The 27522-nt window shown below is 36.8% G+C and overlaps 1 protein-coding gene across 8 annotated transcripts in view; it reads left to right on the top strand.

Annotated features, from left to right (window-relative positions):
• The window catches only part of LOC123522895 (phospholipid-transporting ATPase ID-like), a 104491-nt gene that overhangs the window by 70228 nt on the left and 6741 nt on the right, over positions 1 to 27522 (top strand). For 6 of the 8 annotated variants that reach the window (XM_045300390.2, XM_045300393.2, XM_045300392.2 and 3 more), the window contains 17 exons: positions 608 to 690; positions 2704 to 2951; positions 5740 to 5978; positions 6536 to 6698; positions 7811 to 7900; positions 12417 to 12464; positions 15546 to 15708; positions 16556 to 16635; positions 17177 to 17278; positions 17699 to 17818; positions 18029 to 18126; positions 18438 to 18616; positions 19019 to 19199; positions 20684 to 20795; positions 22526 to 22709; positions 25294 to 25517; positions 26237 to 26320. In XM_045300390.2, the coding sequence (XP_045156325.1) occupies positions 608 to 690; positions 2704 to 2951; positions 5740 to 5978; positions 6536 to 6698; positions 7811 to 7900; positions 12417 to 12464; positions 15546 to 15708; positions 16556 to 16635; positions 17177 to 17278; positions 17699 to 17818; positions 18029 to 18126; positions 18438 to 18616; positions 19019 to 19199; positions 20684 to 20795; positions 22526 to 22709; positions 25294 to 25517; positions 26237 to 26320 (2398 nt within the window). The remainder of the gene's footprint in view (positions 1 to 607; positions 691 to 2703; positions 2952 to 5739; positions 5979 to 6535; positions 6699 to 7810; positions 7901 to 12416; positions 12465 to 15545; positions 15709 to 16555; positions 16636 to 17176; positions 17279 to 17698; positions 17819 to 18028; positions 18127 to 18437; positions 18617 to 19018; positions 19200 to 20683; positions 20796 to 22525; positions 22710 to 25293; positions 25518 to 26236; positions 26321 to 27522) is intronic. The other 2 variants (XM_045300396.2, XM_045300395.2) reach the window with 2 other exon arrangements.

Here is a 27522-nt window from a genome sequence, read left to right on the forward strand (position 1 = left end):
TTACATTGAGACAGCTGCATTAGACAGGTAAGTAACAGTTTATGTTACATTGAGAATGCTGCATTAGACAGGTAAGTGTAACAGTTTATGTTACACTGAGACAGCTGCATTAGACAGGTAAGTGTAACAGTTTATGTTACATTGAGGCAGCTGTATTAGACAGGTAAGTGTAACAGTTTATGTTACATTGAGACAGCTGAATGAGACTTAATGTTACATTGAAACAGCTGCATTAGACAGGTTAGTGTAACAGTTTATGTTACATTGAAAATGCTTAGCAAGACAGGGTAAATGTAAAATCCAGGAACATAAAATGAAAATATTTCCAATATTTTTAAAAAATGGCATGAACTGTGATTTGGTTTCTCATATTGGTAGGTGCTTCATACATTCTCTATGAGTCCAGCTGATTTCAGTTACTTGCGGAGACTAACATCCAATGCATGGTACTTAAGATGTTTTGAAAAGTGGCATGAAATCCCAGAAAACAAACAAATATAAATATTTACTTTGACTTCTAGAGTCGTTGGATGTAGAATGTTACATATGAAATTAGGAAGTGAACACCCTTTGTGAATAAGTAATACTGAAAGTATCATTTTTGCAGGGAGACAAATTTGAAGGTCAGACAAGCTCTTCCAGAGACAGCTGAAATGGGAGACGACATCGGACAGTTTACTCAATTTGATGGTAAGACATGAATACCAAAGCTCAGTATTTTGCTGTTGAATATTCAAATTTATTCTAAACAGAATATGAGGAAATTTGTTCTCATCATCTGAAAATACTGTTGTAAGTTCTGTTTTATGTAAGCTGCATAAAGCAGCCACCTAAGGCAGTGAAGAAATCTGGATACCTAAGGCAGGTGACTGTTTAAAACAAGTTAAAATTAAAACAAAAAGTATGTTCTGAAAGATGTGTGATTTGGCCGAGTTGTAGCCATAGAGGATGTGTTCTGTTGTTGATTTGACATCTTCTCTGACCGGTTTCGTTCAGCAGTTGTTTACTCTTCAGAGGACTTGACCATAATGACTAGGCAAGTTTGGTTTGCATATGTGCAGCATGTTCCTGTGTGTTTCTTATATATTCTCTGGTGCCGGAGCCGGTTTGAAGCTGGTTCTTGGCTTTTGATTGGGGCTAGATTGGAAACTCTTGGTGCTGGTTTGGTGCCGGTTGATCTATTATTAGATTGGTGCCGTATGGCTATTATATGACTGGTATTGGTTTGGTGCTGGTGGATCTATTTTTAGATTGGTGCCAGTGTAGGTCTAGGCGGATCTGGCAGCGGGTTTGTTTTTTGTATAACAGAAATAGTATTGTATATGTGTCGGCCATCTATATGTTTTGAAAGATAACTGACTGGCTGCTCGAGGCAGTGGTTGTTTGGAAAGAGAACTGACTGGCTGCTCAAGGCAGTGGTTGTTTGGAAAGAGAACTGACTGGCTGCTCGAGGCAGTGGTTGTTTGGAAAGAGAACTGACTGGCTGCTCGAGGCAGTGGTTGTTTGGAAAGAGAACTGACTGGCTACTCGTGGCAGTGGTTGTTTGGAAAGAGAACTGACAGGCTGCTCGAGGCAGTGGTTTTTTGGAAAGAGAACTGACTGGCTGCTCGAGGCAGTGGTTGTTTAGAAATGTAACTGACTGGCTGCTTGAGGTAGTTGTTGTTTACTACAGGTAGCCACTAAAGCAAGTTCAACTGTATTTAAAAAAATTGACACAACCTGATTAATATTCTTTGATGTTATGTTAGAAGCAAAAATAGTTATCTCGGTGATTTCCGCTTGAATAAAATCACTGTTGTTCAGGTATAAAATTTATTGATCATAATCACTTGAGTATGTAGTTCCTTTGCAGCTGAACAAATATTTTATTCCAAGACACATCACTGTTTGGAATTTATTATTTCTTGATTATGTGACTTACGTCTGCTGTGTTATGATAATACAGTTTAGATACTTAGTTTTAGTTGTAAGTGCTATCTGATGGTAAAACTTTGTTTACAAATCAACAATTTTTTGGATTTGTTATTGTTGATCAATATCGGCCATGATAAAACAAGTCTTTCATATACCTGTTCAATATAGTTCTTATATAAAGAGACTTATCCTTTATTCATTATGCCCCCCTCAAAGAAGTATGAAGAGACAGGCAGATGTGCTCTTCAATTCTAGATCAGGGGAGGTTATCTGCAAGGTCGTAAGTGCAGTCTACCAAGATTTGTAGGGAACTTAACAAAGTTGTCAATTTTACCTACTTACATTGTCCACGATTACATCTTGAGATTTGTTAAAAAAAACCTGTTTATGTTAAGAATAATTGCCTGGTAATATTGAAGTTTAAACCCACCTGCTTTCTACTTCATACTGTATGTCAAATACAAATATTTATATCAGCCGTCTTTACTGACTCGATAGCCTAGTGGTAGAGTGTCCGCATCGAGTGCGGGAGGTCATGGGTTCGATCCCCAGCCGCGTCATACCAAAGACATGAAAAAATGGTACCAGTAGCTCCCTTGCTTTGCACTCGGCATTAAAAGGTAAACTTGCCTCTTCTCTTATACGCTTGTGGCAATGGATTTCATCAGGTATGAGGTGTCGAGAGTGATTAATATAAGTTGTAGAACTTCCTTCATAATTGACCTAAAATAAATTATGTATAAACTAAATATAAATCTTTGTTTTGTAAATGTTTTTTTTTTTCCACAGGGGAGATAATCTGTGAGGCTCCTAACAACCGTTTACCAAAATTTGAAGGCAAATTGAACTGGAAAGGTGAAACTTACGCTCTTGACAATGATAAAATTCTTCTCCGTGGTTGTGTTCTACGTAATACCCATTGGTGCTATGGACTGGTTGTGTTCTCTGGTCATGAGTCTAAACTCATGATGAATTGTGGGAAAACTGTCTTTAAACGAACGAACATTGATCGGCTCATGAATGCTTTAATTATAGGTGTAAGTGGTTTTCATATACTTTTACAGATGCATGCCACACAAAATGTTTTACAGAGTATGTAAAGAAAGAATTCAGACAGTTACTACTTTTACTAATTTAATGTGCTTATTGTACCCCCTGACAACAAAGTTGTAAGGGGGGGTATACTGGTTTCAGGTTGTCTGTCTGTCTGTAGACACAATCTTGTGCGCACCATCTCTCCTCATCCGCTTGACACAATTTAATGAAACTTCACACAAGTGATCAGTAACAACAGTAGTTGTGTATGGGGCATGTTAGGTTCTTTCAGAGAAAAAAAAATTGCAGAGTTACGGGACTTTGTTTTTTGTTACTATACTATATACATAGACACAATCTTGTGGGCACCATCTCTCCTCATCCCCTTGACACAATTTAATGAAACTTCACACAAGTGATCAGTAACAACAGTAGTTGTGTGTGGGGCATGTTAGGTTCTTTCAATAACAAAAAGTGCAGAGTTATGGGACTTTGTTTCCTGTTAACATACTATGTACATACAGTCTGCATATGCAATCTTGTGCGCGCCTAATCTTCCGAACCCTTGCACACAATTTAATGAAACTTCACACAAGTGATCAGTACCAACCTTAGTTATGCATATTACGTTCTTTTAAAAAGATATTCTGCATAGTTATGGGACTTTGTTTTTTGTTACTATACTGAATACATACAGTCTATATACATACAGTCCACATAATAACACAATCTTGTGTGCGTCAAATTGCAATGTACTGTGTCAGTGCATGCAGGGGGTACATTCATCACCTTTAGTGATAGCTCTAGTTATCATAGTCTTCGGTGTGTAACTTGTTCATTATAAGGATTGAATCATACTTTTACGTAAGTAAGTAACGTCTTTATTTAACGAGACTTACGCATTCGGTTTCCCAATCTTCCATTCGGGTGTCAACATGTTAAGATGAATTTAAAGAAAGTACTGTTTATTAGGTCATTTTTGCATCATTAGCTCACCTGTCACAAAGTGACAAGGTGAGCTTTTGTGATCGCGCGGTGTCCGTCGTCCGTCCGTGCGTGCGTGCGTCTGTAAACTTGCTTGTGACCACTCTAGAGGTCACATTTTTCATGGGATCTTTATGAAAGTTGGTCAGAATGTTCATCTTGATGATATCTAGGTCAAGTTTGAAACTGGGTCACGTGCCTTCAAAAACTAGGTCAGTAGGTCTAAAAATTGAAAAACCTTGTGACCTCTCTAGAGGCCATATATTTCACAAGATCTTCATGAAACTTGGTCAGAATGTTCACTTTGATGATATCTAGGTCAAGTGCGAAACTGGGTCACATGCCATCAAAAACTAGGTCAGTAGATCTAAAAATAGAAAAACCTTGTGACCTCTCTAAAGGCCATATATTTCACAAGATCTTCATGAAAATTGGTGAGAATGTTCACCTTGATAATATCTAGATCAAGTTTGAAACTGGGTCATGTGCCTTCAAAAACTAGGTCAGTAGGTCAAATAATAGAAAAACCTTGTGACCTCTCTAAAGGCCATATTTTTCATGGGATCTATATGAAAGTTGGTCTGAATGTTCATCTTGATGATATCTAGGTCAAGTTTGAAAGTGGTCATGTGCGGTCAAAAACTAGGTCAGTAGGTCTAAAAATAGGAAAACCTTGTGACCTCTCTAGAGGCCATATATTTCATGAGATCTTCATGAAAATTGGTCAGAATGTTCACCTTGATGATATCTAGGTCAAGTTCGAAAGTGGGTCACGTGCCGTCAAAAACTAGGTCAGTAGGTCAAATAATAGAAAAACCTTGTGACCTTTCTAGAGGCCATATTTTTCATGGGATCTGTATGAAAATTGGTCTGAATGTTCATCTTGATTATATCTAGGTCAAGTTTGAAAGTGGGTCACGTGCCATCAAAAACTAGGTCAGTAGGTCAAATAATAGAAAAACCTTGTGACCTCTCTAAAGGCCATATTTTTCATGGGATCTGTATGAAAATTGGTCTGAATGTTCATCTTGATGATATCTAGGTCAGGTTCGAAACAAGATCATGTGCGGTCAAAAACTAGGTCATTAGGTCTAAAAATAGAAAAACCTTGTGACCTCTCTAGAGACCATACTTGTATATGGATCTCCATAAAAATTGGTCAGAATGTTCACCTTGATGATATCTAGGTCAGTTTTGAAACTGGGTCACGTGCCTTAAAAAACTAGGTCAGTAGGTCAAATAATAAAAAAAACCTTGTGACCTCTCTAGAGGCCATACTTTTCATGGGATCTGTATGAAAGTTGGTCTGAATGTTCATCTTGAATGATGATATATAGGTCAAGTTTGAAACTGGGTCAACTGCGGTCAAAAACTAGGTCAGTAGTTCTAAAATTATTAAAATCTTTTGACCTCTCTAGAGACCATATTTTTCAATGGATCTTCATGAAAATTGGTCAGAATTTTTATCTTGATAATACCTAGGTCAAGTTCAAAACTGGGTCTGATGAGCTCAAAAACTAGGTCACTATGTCAAATAATAGAAAAAACGACGTCATACTCAAAACTGGGTCATGTGGGAAGAGGTGAGCGATTCAGGACCATCATTGTCCTCTTGTTTTCATTTGTGACTGCCACATTTACATTGATGTTGAGATTCATCGCTGAAAATTTCTGTTGACAATCACATCAAGGACCACTTTTTCTTGATCATCACTATTTTTAGTGATATTTCATGTCGATGATTTGTTGATGCTGTGATTATTCAGCAAATCACTAGATTTTGACAATATTTCATGTCCATTTCAGATTTTCATTTTCCTGTTGAGTATGTGCCTCATCTGTACCATTGCCTGTGGGATATGGGAGAGCATTTTTGCTGGAGATAAGTTTCAGATCTACCTCCCATGGGAGAGTTATATACCTGGTACAATTTTAGGGACCAAGGAGGGTTCTGTGACCGAGGGTGCGACAGTTTTGTCCATGCTGACTTTCTTCTCATATATCATCGTCCTGAACACTGTAGTGCCTATATCTTTATATGTTAGGTAAGTTTGATATTGAAATGAACAATCTTGCAAAATCCTTACACAATGTTTCTTATGTAGTCTTGCAACAGTACCAGTTTTGTTTACTGAAAATAACTGACAACTTGCCACATTTATTAGAGGTGGAGGGCAAATCCCTGAAGGTATACTGTCTGTAACTGAATTGTCAATGATAATATTCACCTTTTTTGAGGATGCAGCAATGCCATCGGTCAGTTTCAAAATTCCATACAGTATGAACCAATAAGATGCTAGCTAGAGTTGTAGAATGGTCTCCAAATATTTATAACCCAGGGTCCAGGTATGAAAGAAGAATGTAAGACTACCAGTCAGGAGGTACGGAGTAAAATCTTTAGAAAAGATTGATATAAAAGTAAATATAGAAGTTTTCTCGATTATAAAAGTACATAGGTTCAAGTTTTCACTTAAGTGATTAATGGATGTGTTCTTGGCTTATGTGAAGATTATTTCATATGTTCATGTCTTCATTGCAAAAATTATTACATGTGTGTCCATGACTTTAGTGTACAGATCATAATATATGTTCATGTTTTCAGTGTAGAGATTATTCGGATGGGAAACAGTTTACTAATCAACTGGGACAGCAAGATGTACTATGAGCCCAAAGATGATCCTGCCAAGGCGCGAACCACGGCACTAAATGAGGAGCTAGGGCAGATTGAATACATCTTCTCTGATAAAACTGGAACACTCACACAGGTTTGTTAATTGGTTTTTAACCAACATGTGCAGTGATTTTAGTTGTTTAAGTATTAAAGAGTGGAAGAAGTGAAATTATTGAAATTTAAAAAATAAAATTTATATTGTGTAAAAGCGGTCTTTATTTACTTACTAGCATATAAATTTGTTACATAGTACATTCTGACACAGAATTAAACAAATGGTGTTACCTGTATGTAAAAAGTGGTTAATTGTGCCTTTATGTCAATTCTATTCACCATTTTTGCATTTAAGTGACACATTATATCATATATATGTTGAGCTTTGAGTTTACTCCTGGACTTGGTCACAGTGTTATACACTGGTCAATATATTTATATTGTTATCCAATCAGACCATTTATTTGAAACTGAACTTTAGATTGAGAGCAAGAAAGTTGTATAAAATTTCAGCTAGGGCTTCTGTTCTACTGTGCTCCGAGTCTAAAATTTGAATTTCTATTTTAGTTCAAACAGCAAACAGTGTACATAATGACTTGTGCATCGTATTAAAGTCAGTAATATAGTTTTAAAACAGAATACTGAGTAAACAGTCAAACCTGTTTTAAGCAGCCAACCAAGGGAGCAGCATAATCTGGCTGCTAAAAGCAGGGGTCTGCTTTAGAAAAGTTGAAATAAGAGCAAAAAGTCAATTTGTGAAGTAAGCTGACTGTTAAGGAATGTGTCTGCTTAATACAGGTGTCTGCTTAATACATGTGTCTGCTTAATACAAGTGTCTGTTTAATACATGTGTCTGCTTATTACAGGTGTCTGTTTAATACAGGTGGTTGCTTAATACAGGTGTCTGTTTAATACAGGTGTCTGCTTAATACAGGTGGTTGCTTAATACAGGTGTCTGTTTAATACAGGTGTCTGCCTAATACAGGTGTCTGCTTAATACAGGTGGTTGCTTAATACAGGTGTCTGTTTAATACAGGTGTCTGCTTAATACAGGTGGTTGCTTAATACATGTGTCTGTTTAATACAGGTGTCTGCTTAATACAGGTGTCTGTTTAATACAGGTGTCTGCTTAATACATGTGGTTGCTTAGGCAAGTTCAGCTATACCTCGTGGACACATTTCAGGTTTCAAAGGAATTTTATTAATTTTCAGAACATAATGGAGTTTAGGAAAGCGTCAATCAATGGAAAATCTTACGGAGATTATTTGGATGCCTCTGGCACTGCCATAGAGATAACAGAGGTAATGGCAATATTGCTTGTTTGTTTGATTCTCAAAGATGTTGTAAATATCCATCATATCACTAGTTTCTATAGCGTGGTGATGGCGTTAAAAGTCACCAGTTAAAATAATATTTTTCTGTGAATAATTGAAATATAAAGTGAAGTATATATGATAATTTTACTGTGAAAAATATCAAATATATTTTTTACTTGTAAGGAACTACCAGATAAGTAAAACTTAGTTAAAAATGATGAAAAAACTTTGTGGGTTTGCGACCAGCACGGATCCAGAACAGCCTGCGCATCCGCGCAGTCTGGTCAGGATCCATGCTGTTCACTGTTAGTTTTTCTAATTCCATTAGGCTTTGAACGTGAACAGCATGGATCCAGACCAGCCTGCGCATCCGCGCAGTCTGGTCAGGATCTATGCTGGTCGCAAACCCACTATGTTGGTTTTCACATGGCACGGCTCATATATATATTTCAATCATACACTGAAATGAAAAAGAAAAGCTCATCAATATACACCTGTACCCAGTGTGATGTAATGGAGAGGATATGTTGCATGACAATGGCAGTGGCTTTTTGTGGAGGTGCATGTTACCCAATTTATAATGAAGCTTATCTTTGATTACAATGATCGATAATTTATGGATTGTCAGATATAACCGTGATAAATTGTTAAAAAGTTAAATTTCAAGCTTACAAAATGTTTTTGCACTGAAAATCTCCAGTGTATAATGGACCATAAATTGTACTGAGAGCAAGTTTTTGGAGTAGAGGTGGTAAACCAGAATTCCTTCTTTGCATTTTTCATTTGCATAATATGTTTCTAAATTGAGCCATGCCATGAGAAAACCAACATAGTGCATTTGCGACCAGCATAGATCCAGACCAGTCTGCGCAGTCTGGTCAGGATCCATGCTGTTTGCTTTCGAAGCCTATTGCAATTAGAGAAACAGTTAGTGAACAGCATGGATCCTGAGCAGACTGCGCAGATGTGCAGGCTGGTCAGAATCCATGCTGGTCGCAAATGCACTATGTTGGTTTTCTCATTATGTGGCTCAATTGTTTTATGCTCTCATTTTGAAGAAGAGAGGGTATATTGTTTTATTCATGCCAGGCACTAGGTCAAAGGTTAAGGTCAATGTGACCTTGAAATTAAAAATTGTTCAGTATATAAATCAAAAAGGCTTTGGTCTGCAATGATCAAAATTCAAATGACTATTGTCATATTCTATTAAGCAGGGTGTTGTCATTAGATTAAGCAGGGTCAGGCCCGCCCGCTTAGCTCAGTAGGGAGAGCGTTGGTCTACAGATCGCTGGGTCGTGAGTTCGATCCCCAGGCAGGGCTTATGTTCTCCATGACGATTTGATAAAAGACATTGTGTCTGCAATCATTCGTCCTCCACCTCTGATTCTTGTGGGGAAGTTGGCAGTTACTTGCGGAGAACAGGTTTGTACTGGTACAGAACCCAGGAACACTGGTTAGGTTAACTGCCCGCCGTTACATGACTGAAATACTGTTGAAAAACGGCGTTAAACCAAAAACAAACAAGCAAACAAATAAGCAGGGTCAGTAAGCCTTAGGTCAAGATCATTTTGACCTTGAGGCAGAAATCGGTTTTGTATCAGTAACAGTAGAAGTCTTGGACCTGTAACGTTCAAATATCAGAAGGTTACAAATGCTTCGTAGATGACTCCTATAGTTTTAGGGCTCAGTAGATCAAATATTATGGTCACAGTGACCTTGATAAATGGTTTCTAACCCATAGCTGGAGAATGTTTCAGCCTGCTTAGGTACATCAAATTGTCTATTATCAGTAGATTCCTGCAGTTTTGGGTCATTATGTGAAAGGTCAAGGTTACTGCTTGACTTCTTTTTATGGTGTTCATTTCCAGAAATTCTATAGTGATATATTATTAACAGTATATATCGCAATTGACAGTGTCAGCCAAACTTATCCAAAACTCACTTCTCATATTCCCCATTTTGTTTTGCAAGTTTTTATGCCCCCGAAGGGAGGCATATAGTTTTTGAACCGTCTGTCTGTCGGTCTGTCCGCAATTTTCGTGTCCGGTCCATATCTTTGTCATCGATGGATGGATTTTCAAATAACTTGGCATGAATGTGTACCACAGTAAGACGACGTGCAGTGCGCAAGACCCAGGTCCATAGCTCAAAGGTCAAGGTCACACTTAGACGTTAAAAGATAGTGCATTGATGGGTGTGTCCGGTCCATATCTTTGTCATCGATGGATGGATTTTCAAATAACTTGGCATGAATGTGTACCACAGTAAGACGACTTGTCACACGCAAGACCCAGGTCCGTAGCTCAAAGGTCAAGGTCACACTTAGACATTAAAGATCATTTTTCATGATAGTGCATTGATGGGCATGTCCGGTCCATATCTTTGTCATTCATGCATGGATTTTAAAATAACTACGCATGAATGTGTGACACAGTAAGACGATGTGTCGCGCGCAAGACCCAGCTCCGTAGGTCAAAGGTCCTTAACTCTAACATTGGCCATAACTAATCATTCAAAGTGCCATCGGGGGCATGTGTCATCCTACGGAGACAGCTCTTGTTAAGTCTTTTTATGCCCCTCTTTGAAGAAGGAGTATATTGTTTTGCAGTAGTCGGTTGGTCTGTCAGGATGTTTGTCGGTCAGTCTGTATGTAGACCAATCCGTTTTCGGATGATAACTCAAGAACGCTTGTGCCTAGGATCATGAATGTTGATAGGAAGATTGGTCATCACCTGCAGATGACTCCTATTGATTTTGAGATCTGTATGTCAAAGGTCAAGGTCACAGTGACCCTGAACATTTAAACAGTTTCTGGATGATAACTCAAGAAGGCTTGGGCCTATGATCATGAAAGTTGATAGGGAGGTTGATCATGACCAGCAGATGACCCCTTTTGATTTTGAGGTCAGTATGTCAAAGTTCAAGGTCACAGTGACCCTGAACATTAGAACGGTTTCAGGCAATAACTCAAGAACGCTTGGGCCTAGGATCACAAAAATTGATAGGGAGATTGATCACGACCAGCAGATGACCTCTATCGATTTTGAGGTTATTTGGTCATAGTTCATCGTCAGATTGGCCAGGAACAGTTAAAACGGTTTCTGGACGATAACTTGAGAACGTTTGGGCCAGTGGTCATGAAAGATGATAGAGAGGTCCATCATGACCAGCAGATGACCCCTATTGATTTTAAGTTCAGTAGGTCAAAGGTCAAGGTTACAGTGACCCGGAACATTTAAACCGTTTCCAGACAACAGCTTGAGAACGCTTGGGCCTAGGATCATGAAACTTGATAGGGAGGTTGGTCATAACCTGTAGATTTTGAGGTCTGTAGGCTAAAGGTCAAGGTCACATTGACCTAGAACAGTTACATCTTTTCCTGAAGATACCTTGAGAACGCTTGGGCCTAGGATCAACAAACTTTATAGGGAGGTTGATCTTGACCAGCAGATGACCCCTGTTGATTTTGAGATTTATAGGTCAAAGGTCAGTGTCACATTGAACCAGAACAGTAGAACTTTTGTTTACAGTGAGCAAATAATTTCTGTTCCTTGTGCAATTACTGAATGCATCAAGGGGGGCATTTTGGCGAGCTCTTGTTTTTTGTTTGTTTTTTTTTTCTTTCTTTTTTTATGCCCTCGAAGGGAGGCATATAGTTTTTGAACCGTCTGTCCGTCTGTCCGCAATTTTCGTGTCCTGTCCATATCTTTGTCATCCATGGATGGATTTTCAAATAACTTGGCATGAATGTGTACCACAGTAAGACGACATGTACGTGCAAGACCCAGGTCCGTAGCTCAAAGGTCAAGGTCACACTTAGACATTAAAGGTCATTTTTCATGATAGTGCATTGATGGGAGTGTCCGGTCCATATCTTTGCCATCCATGGATGGATTTTCAAGTAACTACGCATAAAGGTGTGGCACAGTAAGACGACGTGTCGCGCGCAAGACCCAGGTCTGTAGCTCAAAGGTCAAGGTCACACTTAGACGTTAAAGGTCATATTTCATGATAGTGCAATGATGGGCGTGTCTGGTCCATATCTTTGTCATTCATGCATGGATTTTAAAATTATTGGGCATGAATGTGTACCACAGTGAGACGTGTTGCGCGCTAGACCCAGGTCCGTAGCTCAAAAGTCAAGGTCACATTTAGACGTTAAAGGTCATATTTCATGATAGTGCAATGATTGGCGTGTCCGGTCCATATCTTTGTCATACATGCATGGATTTTAAAATAACTATGCATGAATGTGTGGCACAGTAAGACAACGTGTCGCGCGCAAGACCCAGGTCCGTAGGTCAAAGGTCCTAAACTCTAACATCGGCCATAACTATTCATTCAAAGTGCCATCGGCGGCATGTGTCATCCTATGGAGACAGCTCTTGTTTTGTTTTATTAGAAAGGAAGTGAAATTACATGCCTGCATGCTCAGTGTACTTTGAAAGCTGTTTATGCATTGTAGATGGTTTTTATCACATATTTTAATGTGTTTTACAAGTTTGAAGGTAGTGATAGTGCAGATAGTGTATTTCACTATGACACTGATGTAAGTAATACTGTTAAATCATTAAATTTCGTGGGCAAGAAATTTCCGGTTTTTGATGAAATGATTATTTCGTGAGGATATGAATTTATGGATTATCTTTGGGTTTATTATCAACTTAGGAATGGGAATTGTATTTGTTTTTTTTTTATTTGATTTCATTAATTTATGCAGACATGAAATACATGAAAATTAGTCGCCCATGAGTATTAATTAATTTACAGTACATCTTCTTGCAGTTCTAGGTGCATGTTAAGTTCGATACTTCAACTTTGTATGTTTAGAGGTTATTGATCTTGAAACTTTATTTCTTTAATGTTCTAAAATGAGGAACTGTTCACATTTGCTATTTACTGTATAATACCTAAATACTTTGACTGGTTGTATATCAGCTTTGCTGATTGACCTTAATCCTTACCATGCTAAATTTCTATAATGGACTGGTCCATCTTCCAATATGGGCAGTACCATTTATCATTTGAAGGGGTGTTTACTAAAAATTTACTGACTGAATAGCGAACAGTGCAGACCATGATCAGACTGCACGGATGTGCAGGCTGATCTTGGTCTGCACTGGTCGCAAAGGCAGAATCACTTGCCGCCAGCAGGCTAAGGGTTAATCAACATAATGAGGGTAAGCATGGCTACTACATTAACCTATTGAAGACTGTAGAAAGGAGTATTCAAAAATAAGTATCAAATCAACTTTTATGCTTGACTATTCAAAGAACAGGTAGAGCTATTGGACTCACCCGTGTGTCAGCGTCTGCGTCGGCATCCAGAATTGGTTACGTTTTTGTATGTAAGCTGGTATCTCAGTAGCCACTCATGGGAATGGATTGAAACTTCACACACTTATTCACTGTGATAAATTGAATTACACTGGACATGACCTATAACTCTATTTTGCTTTTTTACAAAATTATGCCCTTTTTCGCCTTTTATATTTATTCAGTTCACTAGGCTGTCAAATAGTCAAGCATTGCTGTCCTGCAACAGCTTTTGTTGGGTAGATGTGATCTGATATTATTTGTATTGTGCAAGAACGATTTCAAGGCCTGCTTGAAACAAACCATGGGCGTGAGCTTAGCTTTTGGTCCATGTGATACATGTATAGGATAGAGGTAATGAAGTTATATCTTCATCAGTAAGAAACCAAAAGGATGGAAGCATAGCGACCAGTTATGGTTTTGTGCCTTCAAACATATTTTGGGAGCACTTAAAGTTGCCCTTGTCTGTCCATTCATCCTTCCATCCTTACATCTGTACTGCCATTTGAATTTGTGTATCTCAAAAAGTATTCACCCAGAGTTATCAAACCTCATAGGATTGTCATTCAATATGTGAAGTTGTGCACCAGTCCTGGTGTTTGAATTGGGATTTCACACAGCCACATGAGAGTTATGGCCCTTCACAAAGTCAAAAATATGCATAGAGGGCTTAAAAGTTATGTGTTGCCTACATCTCAAAAAGTATTTGACAGTGAGTTGTAAAATATAACTGCATGTAACTTTGTGCGCCCAGTGTTCTGTTTGAGATTTCGCTGAGCCTGACCAGCGTTAAAGTCTTTGACATAGTGATAATATACATAAAGTGTTTAAAAATTTGTGTTGCATATATCTTAAAAAATATTTCACCTAGAGTCATGAAACCATGTAGGAGTATTTTTCAGCATATGAATTTGTACACCTGAGTTTTGTAAATGAATTTCTCTGTGCTGTACTAGAGTAATGGCCCTTAACTTAGTCAAAAATAAGCATTAAGCACATAGAAGTTTATGTCACATGTATCTCAAAAAGTATTTGACCAAGAGTCATAAAATATTAGAGGATTGTTATAAAGCATGCATTGTGCATTAGAATTCATTCAGCCATACCAGAGTTACAGTCCTTGACTTAGTTAAAAATACACAATCATGAAGTGCTTAAAGTTCCATAAGGATGTTGCAGTTATTTTAAAAAATATTTCGCCTAGAGTCATGAAATCATGTACAGTGACAGGAAGGGAAAGGGGACCAGTGGACACACATCAAGTTTTGATGATGAAGATTTCTTTTCAAAGCCTCTATCCAAATTAATGTTTTTACTACTTTTTCAATGCAGCTATAAATAAATTAGTCATTGATATATGGTGCAATCTGCCCAAGCTTAAGATAGAAAGACCTTATATGACTTCAACTCACAAACTGCTAGATGAATCTTCATTGTACACACTTTCTAAAAATGTCTTTTATGTGATTGGTTGAAAAAGTAGGGCAAGCGCTTGGTATAAAATCTCATTTTCTCGTATTTTGTTTGGTAAATAGAAACAAAGAGATAATTCATGCCTGCCCTTTGTGCCTGAAATCAGAACCGAGCTTTTTCAGATATTCTTGCTAACTTCCATCTAATACTTTAAAGTCAAGTAGCTTTTATGCTTTCAACTGAGATGAAAATGTAACTTGCTATTGAGTTATATAATTGCACATTTCAGTTATAGTCCATCAGATAGTTTAAACCTCTCTTGTGTTACTATCCATTCAAAAGCATGTTTTGTAGAATGCAACATGCAACAATCTATATTTCTGTGACTTGCATGTTACAGTAAATGAATGGAAGTTTCTGAAATAATAGAATATTGTTACGTAATTTATAATTCAGTGTAAATTACTAAAACTTAATTTAATCCGAAAAGTCAGCCGTGATATTTTTCAAATAGACATTCTAGCTTTCCATGTTTGGTTTGGATGTGCATTAACATATTTCCAAGCAAGTGTTTGTTTCATTAATAATGGATTGCTGCTTTAGGATTATTTATTTAAATTATGAAGTGTTGGTTAATACAAGTGGCCACTAAGACAGGTTTGACTGTAAATAAGATTCTACAGTTATTAAACACAGCAAGCATAGATATAAATTATAAATTAGTTACCATTATTTAAATAAGAAAGGGTAATAAAGTGGAACAAGTGTCGACACTAGGGATGGTTTAAACTAAAATTATTCTGTCAACCTGTTTTGGTAAAGTGTGACCTTCACTATTATTTAAATTGTTTAAATATTTTTTTAAATTTCTTTTTTATAATTGATATGTATGTAATTTCAGTCAACACCAAAGTGTGATTTCTCAGAAAACAAATATTCTGAAGACAGTTTTTCCTATTACGACAGAAGAGTACCAGATGGAATTAGGAGACAGGACTCCCACATGTGTGATTTCTTCAAACTTCTAGCTCTGTGTCATACCGTGATGCCAGAGGAGAAAGAAGGTACAGACAGATAGTGTACATACTATTTATGTATTTTTTATGCTTCCTAAAAGGGGAAGCATATATGTCACTGCTTCGTTCTTCTGTCCTGCACTTATTGTCTAGCATATTTCTCGTCAACCACTTGCTGGAATTGAGTGAAACGTTAAAGGAAGCTCCACTGACAGGAAAAGATGAGCATGTTATTTTCATGTTCCAGTTGGATGATTTTCCACTGAGATATTGCCCTTTGACTATGTAATATTAATAAACTATAGGACCATCGTTGTCCAGAAAATTTATCAGCAACTCCTAGCTGATATTTAGCAAAATTTCATAGTTCTTGTATGTGAAATTTTCTCGACAACTTCTTGCTGGAGTTCAAATAAACTTCAGAAGCTTCATTTCTAAGACGATGGATGTGCCCATTTGATAGTTTTTTTGTCCTTTTAAAATGCAGTAATTATACTTTGGGGAACATTTCATCAGTTTTATTGGTATTTTCTTTATGATTTGAATTCAGAAATATGCACAAGTTCTGCAGTTAAGATTTTGTGTGACTTACATAGCACACTGTTGTCTTTTGGGTATGCGACCAGCATGGATCCAGACCAGCCTGCGCATCCGCGCAGTCTGGTCGGATCCATGTCTTTTCTCTGCTGTGCTGTTCTGTGTCTGTATTCCATTGTCTTGTGAAGATGAGATTGAGTGGCGGGCAGGCTTCTGCCATGAGTTGAAAATTCACACTATATGACCTAAACTGTGTCGGTATGACTTGAAACTAAACAAAGATACTTACAAAGAGTAGGATGTTGATGTACATGTGTAAAATTTAGGTGGTTAATATGTAATTATCATCTCATTGAAGGAAAACTTGAATATCAAGCCCAGTCACCAGATGAAGGAGCTCTCGTCTCAGCAGCCAGAAATTTTGGATTTGTCTTCAAGGTAAATTCCTCACACAAGCTGAGTTTGTTATATTTAAAGAATTTTTTGACTTGCTGTTTGGGACATTGACTTCATAAAACACTTTAGGTTTTAAGGTTTTTCCTTTTTCTTTATGCTGAATTAAACTTTTAAGTTTTCTTTGAGGCCCTTAAATATATTACTTGCACCGAATTAACCTTTAGCCTGCTGGCGGCAAGTGATTCTGCCTTTGCGACCAGTGCAGACCAAGATCAGCCTGCTTATCCATGCAAACTGATCATTGTCTGCAATGTTTGCAGTTCAGTCAGTAAATTTTCAGTGAACATCCCTTCAAATGATAAATGGTACTGTCCAAACTGAATGATGGACCAGTCCATTTTAGAAATTTATCAGGTTAAAGGTTAAGTTGCTTTCAGTAAAAAAAAAAAGTCATTTTTAGCATTTGTATTTTTCAAGAGCTAACTGGACATCTGCAATGTAAATTTAAAAGCCTTGTGGAACTTTAAATGTATTTATTTTTCAGATTTTGAAATTGTTTTTAAACAATCAACTTGCTTTTCAGTCGAGAACACCAAACACAATTACGATAGATAACTGTGGAAAAGAGGAGGTTTATGATCTTTTAGCCATTCTCGATTTTGATAATGTGAGGAAAAGAATGTCTGTAAGTTGTCATGGTAACCTGTGTAATTTCTTAGTTAAAATTTAGCACAGCTAACAATTTGAAATAAATATCCTTACAGGCTAGATAAATATTTCAGAAGTATTAAGATTGAACATTTTAACAGCCTTGACACGTAAATTTTAAGTGAAAAATGACTAATAAAACCTGTGCTAATAAATCAAAGGCTTCTGCTTGGCTTACAGAAGGCCTGGTGTCTTATTCATGCCTGAAGTTATGCAAAAAGGTGTATTTTGTTTCTTCTTGTACTTCCTTATGCCACTCATTTACTTTCTGTCCTGAGGTGGCAATATATCTCTTAGCTCTTATATTGACTTTTAATAACAACCAAAACAATTTGAGTATGTAAGTATAAGAAATTGGTGCAGTTGAATCAGTAATCCATTGATATACTTTCAATAGGTTATAGTAAGAAGGAATGGGAAGGTGCAGTTGTGGTGTAAAGGTGCTGATTCTGTTATCTATGAAAGACTAGACAAGTCGTGCCGGGAACTTCAGGAATTAACAACGCACCATCTTAATGTAAGTTATTCTTCACATTACATTACTTTAGAATAACTTGGTGAACAACATAATATCTCATTGAAATTATTATTTGTTCATATAAACAGTATATAATCTTAATATAGAAAAGAGATTATTTTCATGCCTTTCATGATTTTGCTTATATGAAATCTTATTTTTCCAGTGGGAAAAAAGTATTAATGGCAGATATTTATTTTGCCTATTTAGGAGTTTGCTCAAGAAGGTCTAAGGACACTGTGTCTGGCAGTTAAAGATATCCCGGACAGTTTCTATGCACAATGGGCAGTAAAATATAAAGAAGCAAGGTAAATATTTCTTAGATTTTGTAATATATTAAGATATTTTCACATTACCAATATGATACAAAATTTTAAAAAAGTACAGTTATGCAATTTGCAAAAATATACTTATGCAAAATCTTATATCTGTGCAAAAAATACTTTTTATTTATAAAAATAATATTAATATGAGATTTCTCATGGACTTATTGTTTTAATTGAAATGATATAAAATGTAAATGCAAAATTTCTGTTGATTTTGCATTTGATAATGAAATGGTCTGATCGTTGGAAAACATGACTTTCAAGAAATTTCCATAAATCTTTTGTTATTTCAGTATTGCCATGGAGAACAGAGAAGAGAAAATGAACGAATGTTATGAGGAGATAGAAACAAACCTGATGTTGATGGGTGCCACAGCTATTGAGGATAAACTACAGGATGGAGTCCCAGATGCTATTGCTAATTTGGCAATGGCAGGCATTAAAATCTGGGTACTTACTGGAGATAAACAAGGTGGGTAATGTACTTACACTCGAAAAAATTAAAAATGCAACATTCATTTAATTTTGTGTGTGCAGAAACTGAGTCAATATTGATTACTCTTGTCCTCTGCTGACAGATTGTTTCAGTCCTTAACTCTAGTTTTGCAGAAATAAAGATTTAGTTTAATATTACAGTACCTATGAAATATTTTCTTTGCAGAAACTGCAATCAACATTGGTTACTCATGCCGTCTGCTGACAGGTTATTTCAGTCCTTAACTCTGGTTTTGTGTAAATAAAGATATAATGTAATATTACAGTACAGTCAATTTTTTCTTTGCAGAAACTGCAATCAACATTAGTTATTTGTATTGTCTGCTGACGGATTGTTTCAGGCATTAACTCTAGTTTTGTGTAATCTTTTTCTTTGCAGAAACTGCAATCAACATTGGTTACTCATGTCGTCTGCTGACAGATGATATGGAGGAAGTGTTTATTATTGATGAGGAAGATTATGACAAGGTTAAACAACAAATGGAAGATGCCCTGAAAGCTATCGATGATATCAAAAAAGGCAAAAAGACAGAAACAGAAGATCATGTAGATTCTGTCAGGTAAATTTCGTTGCAACGAGTTAGAAATCACAGGCTTAGTGGTTAACAGGTTTTATGTTGGAGCTTGTAGCAGGAGTTTGATTTACAGTTGTTATTTATATCCATACTCAGGGGTTTTTTTTCGGCCGTTTTTATAGCCGTTATTCGGCTATATTCCCAATGCCAAAAAGTATGTATTTTTCTCAAAGTGAGTGCAAAAATTCTCAGTCTACATTCTGAAAAAAATTTCGTCAAAATTAAACAAACATTGACCAAATTATGGACAGTTTTGTTATGGAAGTATGTTAAAAGAGGATGTACAATGTGAAAGTGCTTAAACACATCTTTACTATATCCTATGGGACTAAATATTTCCCAATTCGAAACATTTAAGCGTCAAAATTCCCAATTTTGGGGGTATAGGCTATGTTCCCAAATTAGCTAGAAAAAACCCTGATATTAGTTTTCTGTGCTGGCTGTATAGAAATTAACCTGTACCCTGCTAAATTTCTAATATGGACTGATCTATCATTCAGTTTGGGCTGTACAGCTTATTATTCAAAGGGGTGTTCACTGAAAATTTTCTTACAGAATAGTGAACAGTGAAGACCATGTCCCTGCATGATTTTGGTGGTCACAAAAGCAAAATCACTTGAGGCCGGCAGGTTAAAGGTTAAGGCACTGTCTGTTTGTTCATACATTCCTCTATATCCCTGCGTGCATCGGCTGTAAATTTTGAACAATTTTGGAATGCAGTAAATCTCAAATGTTTACCATGATGATATACTGTAATTCAAATGTTATCAGAGATTTGAACTGATCTTCTAATGTTTTGTATCATTGCTTTAACAAATGAATTGTGGGTTGCCAAAATGTCATTTCTAATCAAAGCTTCACGTTCTTATGCAAAAAATGCATTTTCCTGTAGACGTAATGAAAGCATCTATAAATACTACTGTATGATTTGAATAGACTGTATTTACATTGGAAAGAAGTGTCATTTGTTATAGACATGTTATGTCAAAGCTACATGTATTTGATTGCAGATACATATTTACAATTATTGCCAGATTCCTTTAATGTATAGTTGATCAGTAGGATTTGCTATATGACCTGTTTATAGTTTGACTAAAGATCAAGTCTTCAAAATTAGGGATAGGCCTCTTGGGTAATTGTGCCAGTGACAGTAAAACAATATAGTCAAGGCTTAAATGATGGCAAAACTTTAGCCATTCGAAAGATATTTCTATCATTTTGAATATGGAGGGACAATAATTGAACTTAATAAGAATCTAGAGGTCTAAAGATAATTATGTTGAGATTTTTTTTTAGTTCATTTTATTTCCATGTAAATTCCGAGTTTTGAAGTCCAATATCAGAAAAAGTTGATTTTTTTTCCTGCATTTATACCTCGGGCAGATATTTTTGACAGTTGACTGGCAATTAATTCAGTAAGTGCATGCATACTGGTGTTTCTGTATTAAATGTAGGTGTGTTTTTTGTAGATTTGAAAATGGCGGAATGCCTACTGGTACTGCTACATACAATTCAGCAGACGATGTTGTTAGTTTGGAGGGAACTTCAGACTTTGCCTTAGTCATCAATGGACACAGTCTGGTATGTTGTATTTTATGTGAAAAGTAATCACATTGATTTGTACTGTTCAGCTGCAATGCCCGACAAGGGGCCACTGTGGCCAAATGGTAAAGGTTGCTGGCCCCTCTGTGGGTTCCAAAAGCTAGCTTAGAGGTGTAGAATGCTTTCTCCTGAGGACATTGCTTCCTCACAGTCAATATGGGAAGGTCTGTGGTTTTACCTAGGTACCGGTGCCTGCCTGAAATAATGCCTGGAGGGGAAACTTGAATCTTCCTCGACTATCAAAACCTGGAAAGTGGCCATATGGCCTATAATTGTGTCAGAGTGCTGCTAAAACCAAACAGGCTGACAAAAACATTAACAATAACCAACCTTGATGTTCACAAGAATGATGTAAGGTGTTAATATTATTGATTTATAATGAAAGAGAAGAAAAAAAAGGTTGTTATGAAATAACGCCAAGTTAGAAATACGAATAAAAGCATTTGCTTACTGATGGTTGTTTACCTTGTATAATGCCAAAGGTGAAATAAATTTGGTTTCAGTTTGGTTAAGAAATTTCTACTTTACTTGTGACTTTATTATAAGCTTAATTGGTGTAATAGTTTGGAAATCTGGCTCCAGTCAAAGTTGATAAAGTTGTTGTTTAGAGAACTACCTTTGGTTGGAGTCTTAAAAAATTAAACTTAGGTATGACCAATTTAGTATGTAGGTATGAGCTGTGTCATTGAGTAGGGAGAGTAAAATTTTATGAATTGAGCAGACTAGTTCAGTCCCCCAAAGGTAGGATGGTTTCCTTGACGATTTGACAGAACACAATATGCCTGCAGTCATTTGTTCTTCATCCCAGAATCAAATGACTGCAGGCATATTGTGTTGTGTCAAATCATCATGGAAACCATTTTCCATCACAGAATCAGCCCGCCCGCTTAGCTCAGTAGAGAGAGCGTTGGATTGCCGGGTTGCCAGTTTGATCCCTTTGGCGGGACGTATGTTCTCCATGACGATTTGATAAAAGACATTGTCTGAAATCATTCGTCCTCCACCTCTGATAATTCATGTGGGGAAGTTGGCAGTTACTTGCGGAGAACAGGTTTGTACTGGTACAGAATCCAGGAACATTGGTAAGGTTAACTGCCTGCCGTTACATGACTGAAATACTGTTGAAAAACAGTGTTAAACCCAAAACAAAACTATCACAGAATCGTGTGAGGAAGTTATGAGCATCTTGTGAGAAGCAGGTTAGGTTACTTGGAAGCTGTTATTTGATGAAAAAATTTAAATAAATCAACTTGGATATAACGTAACAATTTAGAAGTAGCCTATAACACCTTAAGCCAAGCTTGAAATTATTTCGATATTTTTTATGCCCCCGAAGGGAGGCATATAGTTTTTGAACCGTCTGTCCGTCTGTCAGTCTGTCGGTCTGTCACACTTAGACGTTAAAGGTCATTTTTCATGATAGTGCATTGATGGGCGTGTCCGGTCCATATCTTTGTCATTCATGCATGGATTTTAAAATAACTACGCATGAATGTGTGGCACAGTAAGACGATGTGTCGCGCGCAAGACCCAGCTCCGTAGGTCAAAGGTCCTAAACTCTAACATCGGCCATAACTACTCATTCAAAGTGCCATCGGGGGCATATGTCATCCTATGGAGACAGCTCTTGTTAAAAGATTTATCTGTATTTCATATATTTATTTAAACTGAGTGCAGTGACTGTAAATGGTTATTTTTTATCATTTTAGGCACATTGCTTGAAACCAGAACTTGAGATGACACTGTTAGAGTTAGGTTGTTCATGTAAAGCTGTTATCTGTTGCCGAGTAACGCCATTACAGAAAGCTCTTGTTGTAGACCTGGTGAAAAGAAACAAGAAATCAATCACCTTGGCAATAGGAGACGGAGCTAATGATGTCAGTATGATTAAAAGTAAGTGATACTGTGATATTATGACTACTGCTTGACTTTTTATGCCCCCGGCATCTACTGATGCGGGAGGCATATAGTGATCGTCCTGCCCGTCTGTCCATCCGTTCGTTTGTCCGTCTGTACGAGGTTAACCAAATGGGACCGTTTCGTCTAGCATCAATACCCCTTGCTAGAATGACTTGATACTAATGCAGATGTAACCTGTGAACATTCCTCATCTCAGACATCACCTGACTTCAGTTGACCTTGACTCATTTTGGACTTGGTTGCTTATATGGCCATCTCTTGTTAACCAAATGGACCGTTCGTCTAGCATCAATACCCTTGCTAGAATGACTTGATACTAATGCAGTGTAACCTGTGAACATTCTCATCTTCATAACATCACTGACCTCAGTTTGACCTTGACCTCATTTTGGACTTAGGTGCTTATATGGGCCACTCTGGGTTACAAGGACTGTTTCGTCTAGCATTAATACCGCTTACAAGAATGAATTGATACTAATACATTTGTAACCTGTGACCATCCCTTATCTTCAAACATCACCTGAACTAAGTTTGACCTTGACCTCGTTTTGGACTCGGGTTGTTTTGTATCGACAAGGATACCACCGGGGGCATCAAGCATTTATTGAACGCAGCTCCTTGTTTCAGGGTTGTACTTTTCCACAAAATTAAATTGCAAATAAACTATGTATTACTTCCATAATTATTGTAAAAATTTGAAATGTTTTGAGATCATGTCTCCATGTTCAGAAACCACAAAATTTTATGCCATCAAAATTAAATGCTTTACACAGTATTCTATTGAGTATGTTAAACTAGGATGGCTTATCTGGCATACATGTAGTTGTTTTAAATTAAATGGGGTTATTAACTTGTCTATTCTAAGAATAGCAAGACCTGTTCTACTAAGCCAGGCATCGGCATCACTGTCTGCATTACACACTGGTGCAAGGCCATAATTATGATAGTAACAGTTGCATATATTAGATTGAAACTAAGCACAAGGCTTCACTTACAAAGTTGTGTTTAAAATTTGTATGCAACCAACTATCACGTTGTATCTCTCTAACAATTACATGTACAGTCAAACTTGTGCTAGCGACCACCTGTGAATAGCGCACCACCTGTCGACAACGACGTCTCTGGTCCCCGTAGAAAAATGCTCATAAAAAGGCTGTGAAAAGCGACCACCTGGCGACCGCGACCAGCGACCGGCCTAATTCATTCCCAAGGGCCATATTTGCCCCCCAATAACGACCAAGCTGGACCATTCCGGCATGAAAATAATTGAAATCTGCCGAATTTCACGACTTTCACATTATAGCAACCATAATAGCTACTGCTTGATTGACGATTTGCAAGTTTGCATCGGCCGAATTAATACATAGAACATAAAGAAAGCAAGAAGCTGTAAAAATACTTTTTATCAGCATGATAATAGGTAACTGAGAAGTGACCCTTCCCCCCGAATAAAGACCACCTGTGAACAAAGACCTTTTTTGCTTGTTCCGAAGAGTGGTCTTTGTTCACAGGTTTGACTGTATTGGATTTAAGCTTCATAGAACACTTCCCACTCACCGGACCTGCTGAAATAATTTAGTTAGATAACTTTTGTTTGAACTTATGATATACATTTTGACCCATTTTTGACTAAGAGAATTCAGCTAAAAGTTTTGCATGCAACTTGCTGTCAGAGACTCCATACTACCTAAATGTGTCTGAGCCCATTAAACCAAATAAACACAAAAAATATTTATGTCTTGCCAATTTATGGATTCAGTTTGACTTATAGATAGCTCTTGCCAGATCAACATTATTTTTATTGAATCTGTAACTGTAGATCATTAGTCTAATCACAGACATGTGATTAGTGATAAAAAGTCATATTGACTAGAGGGTGGAGAAAAAAAATCTTATTGACCTACAGAGATGTCATGACATTGTGACATCATAAAATGTGATGTCATACACAATTTAAGGAAGTATCAGAAGTAAACATACCAATCACTGTAAATGTTTGCAAACATTTCTATTAGTAGCTTTTGAATTGAGGATTTAGTAATGAAACTATTGTTTCCTTTAGGGTTTGGTCAGTATGAGCATTTATCGAAAATGTAAAAGTGATATTGTACTACATTTCCCAGGGAAATAAAACCTCAAGGCAAGATGCATGTTTTGCTTCGTAACTAACTAAAGACAAATGAATATGGGTTCAGTGAGATTAATACAGTAACTAGAAAAATGAAGTGAAAGTTAATGGGCAAGATGAAATTTTTGCTCTTGATGGATTTGAATTTTATTGACAACATGTACTGTATAAGTGGAAAAGTTTGCAATGTTAGCAAAATTTCACAAATTCAAGAAATTAGTGGAAATATCAGCCAGTCATTATAGTCAAGTAAGGATAAACAAAATAAGCTGTTGCTCTTCTATTTTCAGTGATTCTTGAATATTTCTGCTCCCAAAACATCTGGAAATAGCAGTTCGCTAACATTTTGACCTGCGAATATATCCACTTATACAGTATTCCATATCGATTCACCAACAAACCATGTAACAGATACTCTCTTAATTTCAGCCGCACACATTGGTGTTGGTATATCTGGTCAGGAAGGAATGCAAGCAGTTCTGTCAAGTGACTATTCCTTCTCACAGTTCCGATATCTCGAGCGATTGTTACTTGTGCATGGGCGCTGGTCGTACTTGCGCATGTGTAAATTCCTCAAGTTTTTCTTCTACAAGAATTTTGCTTTCACACTCTGTCATTTCTGGTATGCTTTCTTCTGTGGATTTTCTGCTCAGGTGAGTGAATAGTCAAATTGATATAAATGCAGCCAAAATTTATATATAGTCAGATTCAAATTATTCTTGTGAGAGAGGGTCATATACCTACCTGTTTAGGGGCCTCTATGTCTGAGTGATTAAGGTCATTTTACTTGCCCCTCACAGATGTGAGTTTGAGCATCACTCAGGGTGTTGAATTCTTCATGAGGGGAAGCCATCCAAGTGACTTACGGAAGGTCGGTGGTTCTACCCAGGTGCCCGCCCATGATGAAATAATGCGCCTGGGGTCTTCCTCCACCATCAAAGCTGGAAGTCGCCATATGACCTATAATTGTGTTGGTGTGACGTTAAACCCAACAAAAACTAAACATACCTGTTTAAATTTTATAAATTGGACCAGATAGTGGCTGGTATGAAAAAATATGAAAGCAATATTTTTGTTAATTTCAACAGCTTGGCATTCATTATTTACCTGTAAGCCTATGAAGTAATAGCAACAGTGGTACTATCTGAAGAATCCTGAGTGGGAGGGTGATAGATTGATGTCCTTTCTCAAAATGGCTTCAGACAACCAGCCAGTAATTTGAGATCATGTTTCATCCCTGATTAATGCTTAACAAACCAAGACAAGTCTTCAATTAAAAGATGCAGTCTTTTCTCAGAAAGGCAGTTAAAATCACCATTTTCTTTGTGACATTATATTTAAGAATAAATAACACGAAACATTTTCATTTCAGACGCTGTTTGATCCCTACTTTATATCCTTCTACAATGTAATGTATAGTTCATTACCAGTACTGGCTCTTGGTCTCTTTGACCAGGTATGTTGACTGAAGTCTAAAGTATTTGGTTTTTATCAAAGGTTCACTATCATGATGATAATACTAATCTAAACACCACTAATTGGTTATATGGTGTTATTCAAATATCTTTGGCTGTGAACATCTTTTATATCACATTAAATTTTGTAAAAATACTAGTAAACAGTTTCCAACCAAAAGCTGCAGCTTCTTACGTTATATGAATTTTATGTGACACAAAACTATTGACTTTATTACTTTAGAAATGAAAATATGTTGTTAGTTGCATGCAGATAAATTTACTGAATTGCCATACATTAAAAATAAGTACCCAGGTCCAGCGGATCTTTCACATACATGTCAATTTTCCTGGACAATTTTCTAGAGATTTGATAAAAATCTAGGAGATTTTATCGACCAGCATTTTTTAGAAAATATTGTGGTCGAATATGAAACTGCTATAGCCTTTGACTAAGCGAAAAATTACATAAAGCACTTAAAAGTTTTTGTCACACATATCTCAGAGGTATTTGAGCTAAAAAAATAAAACATTACAGCATGAGATGTTATCCAAGCAAGAGTTATTACCCTTGACTCGAACAAAAATTTGCATGTAAGGACCTAATATTTTTAGCTCATCTGATTTTTTGAAAAAAAATGATGAGTTATTGTCATCACTTGAGCGGTTGTCGGCGTCGGCGTCGGCGTCTGCGTCGGCGTTGCCTGGTTAAGTTTTATGTTTAGGTCAGCTTTTCTCCTAAACTATCAAGGCTATTGCTTTGAAACTTGGAATACTTGTTCACCATCATAAGCTGACCCTGTATAGCAAGAAACATAACTCCATCTTGCTTTTTGCAAGATTTATGGCCCCTTTTATACCTAGAAAATATCAGATTTCTTGGTTAAGTTTTATGTTTAGGTCAACTTTTCTCCTAAACTATCAAAGCTTTTGCTTTGAAACTTGGAATACTTGTTCACCATCATAAGCAGACCCTGTACATCAAGAAACATAACTCCATCTTGCTTTTTGCAAGAATTATTGCCCCTTTTGGACTTAGAAAATCAGTTTTCTTGGTTAAGTTTTATGTTTAGGTCAGCTTTTATCCTAAACTATCAAAGCTATTCCTTTAAAACTTGCAACAGTTTTTCACCATCATAAGTGGACACTGTACATCAAGAAACATAACTCTATCCTGCTTTTTGCAAGAGTGATGGCCCTTTTT

The sequence above is a fragment of the Mercenaria mercenaria genome, chromosome 8 (assembly GCF_021730395.1).
Source record: "Mercenaria mercenaria strain notata chromosome 8, MADL_Memer_1, whole genome shotgun sequence".
In the NCBI taxonomy this organism is placed as follows: domain Eukaryota; kingdom Metazoa; phylum Mollusca; class Bivalvia; order Venerida; family Veneridae; genus Mercenaria; species Mercenaria mercenaria.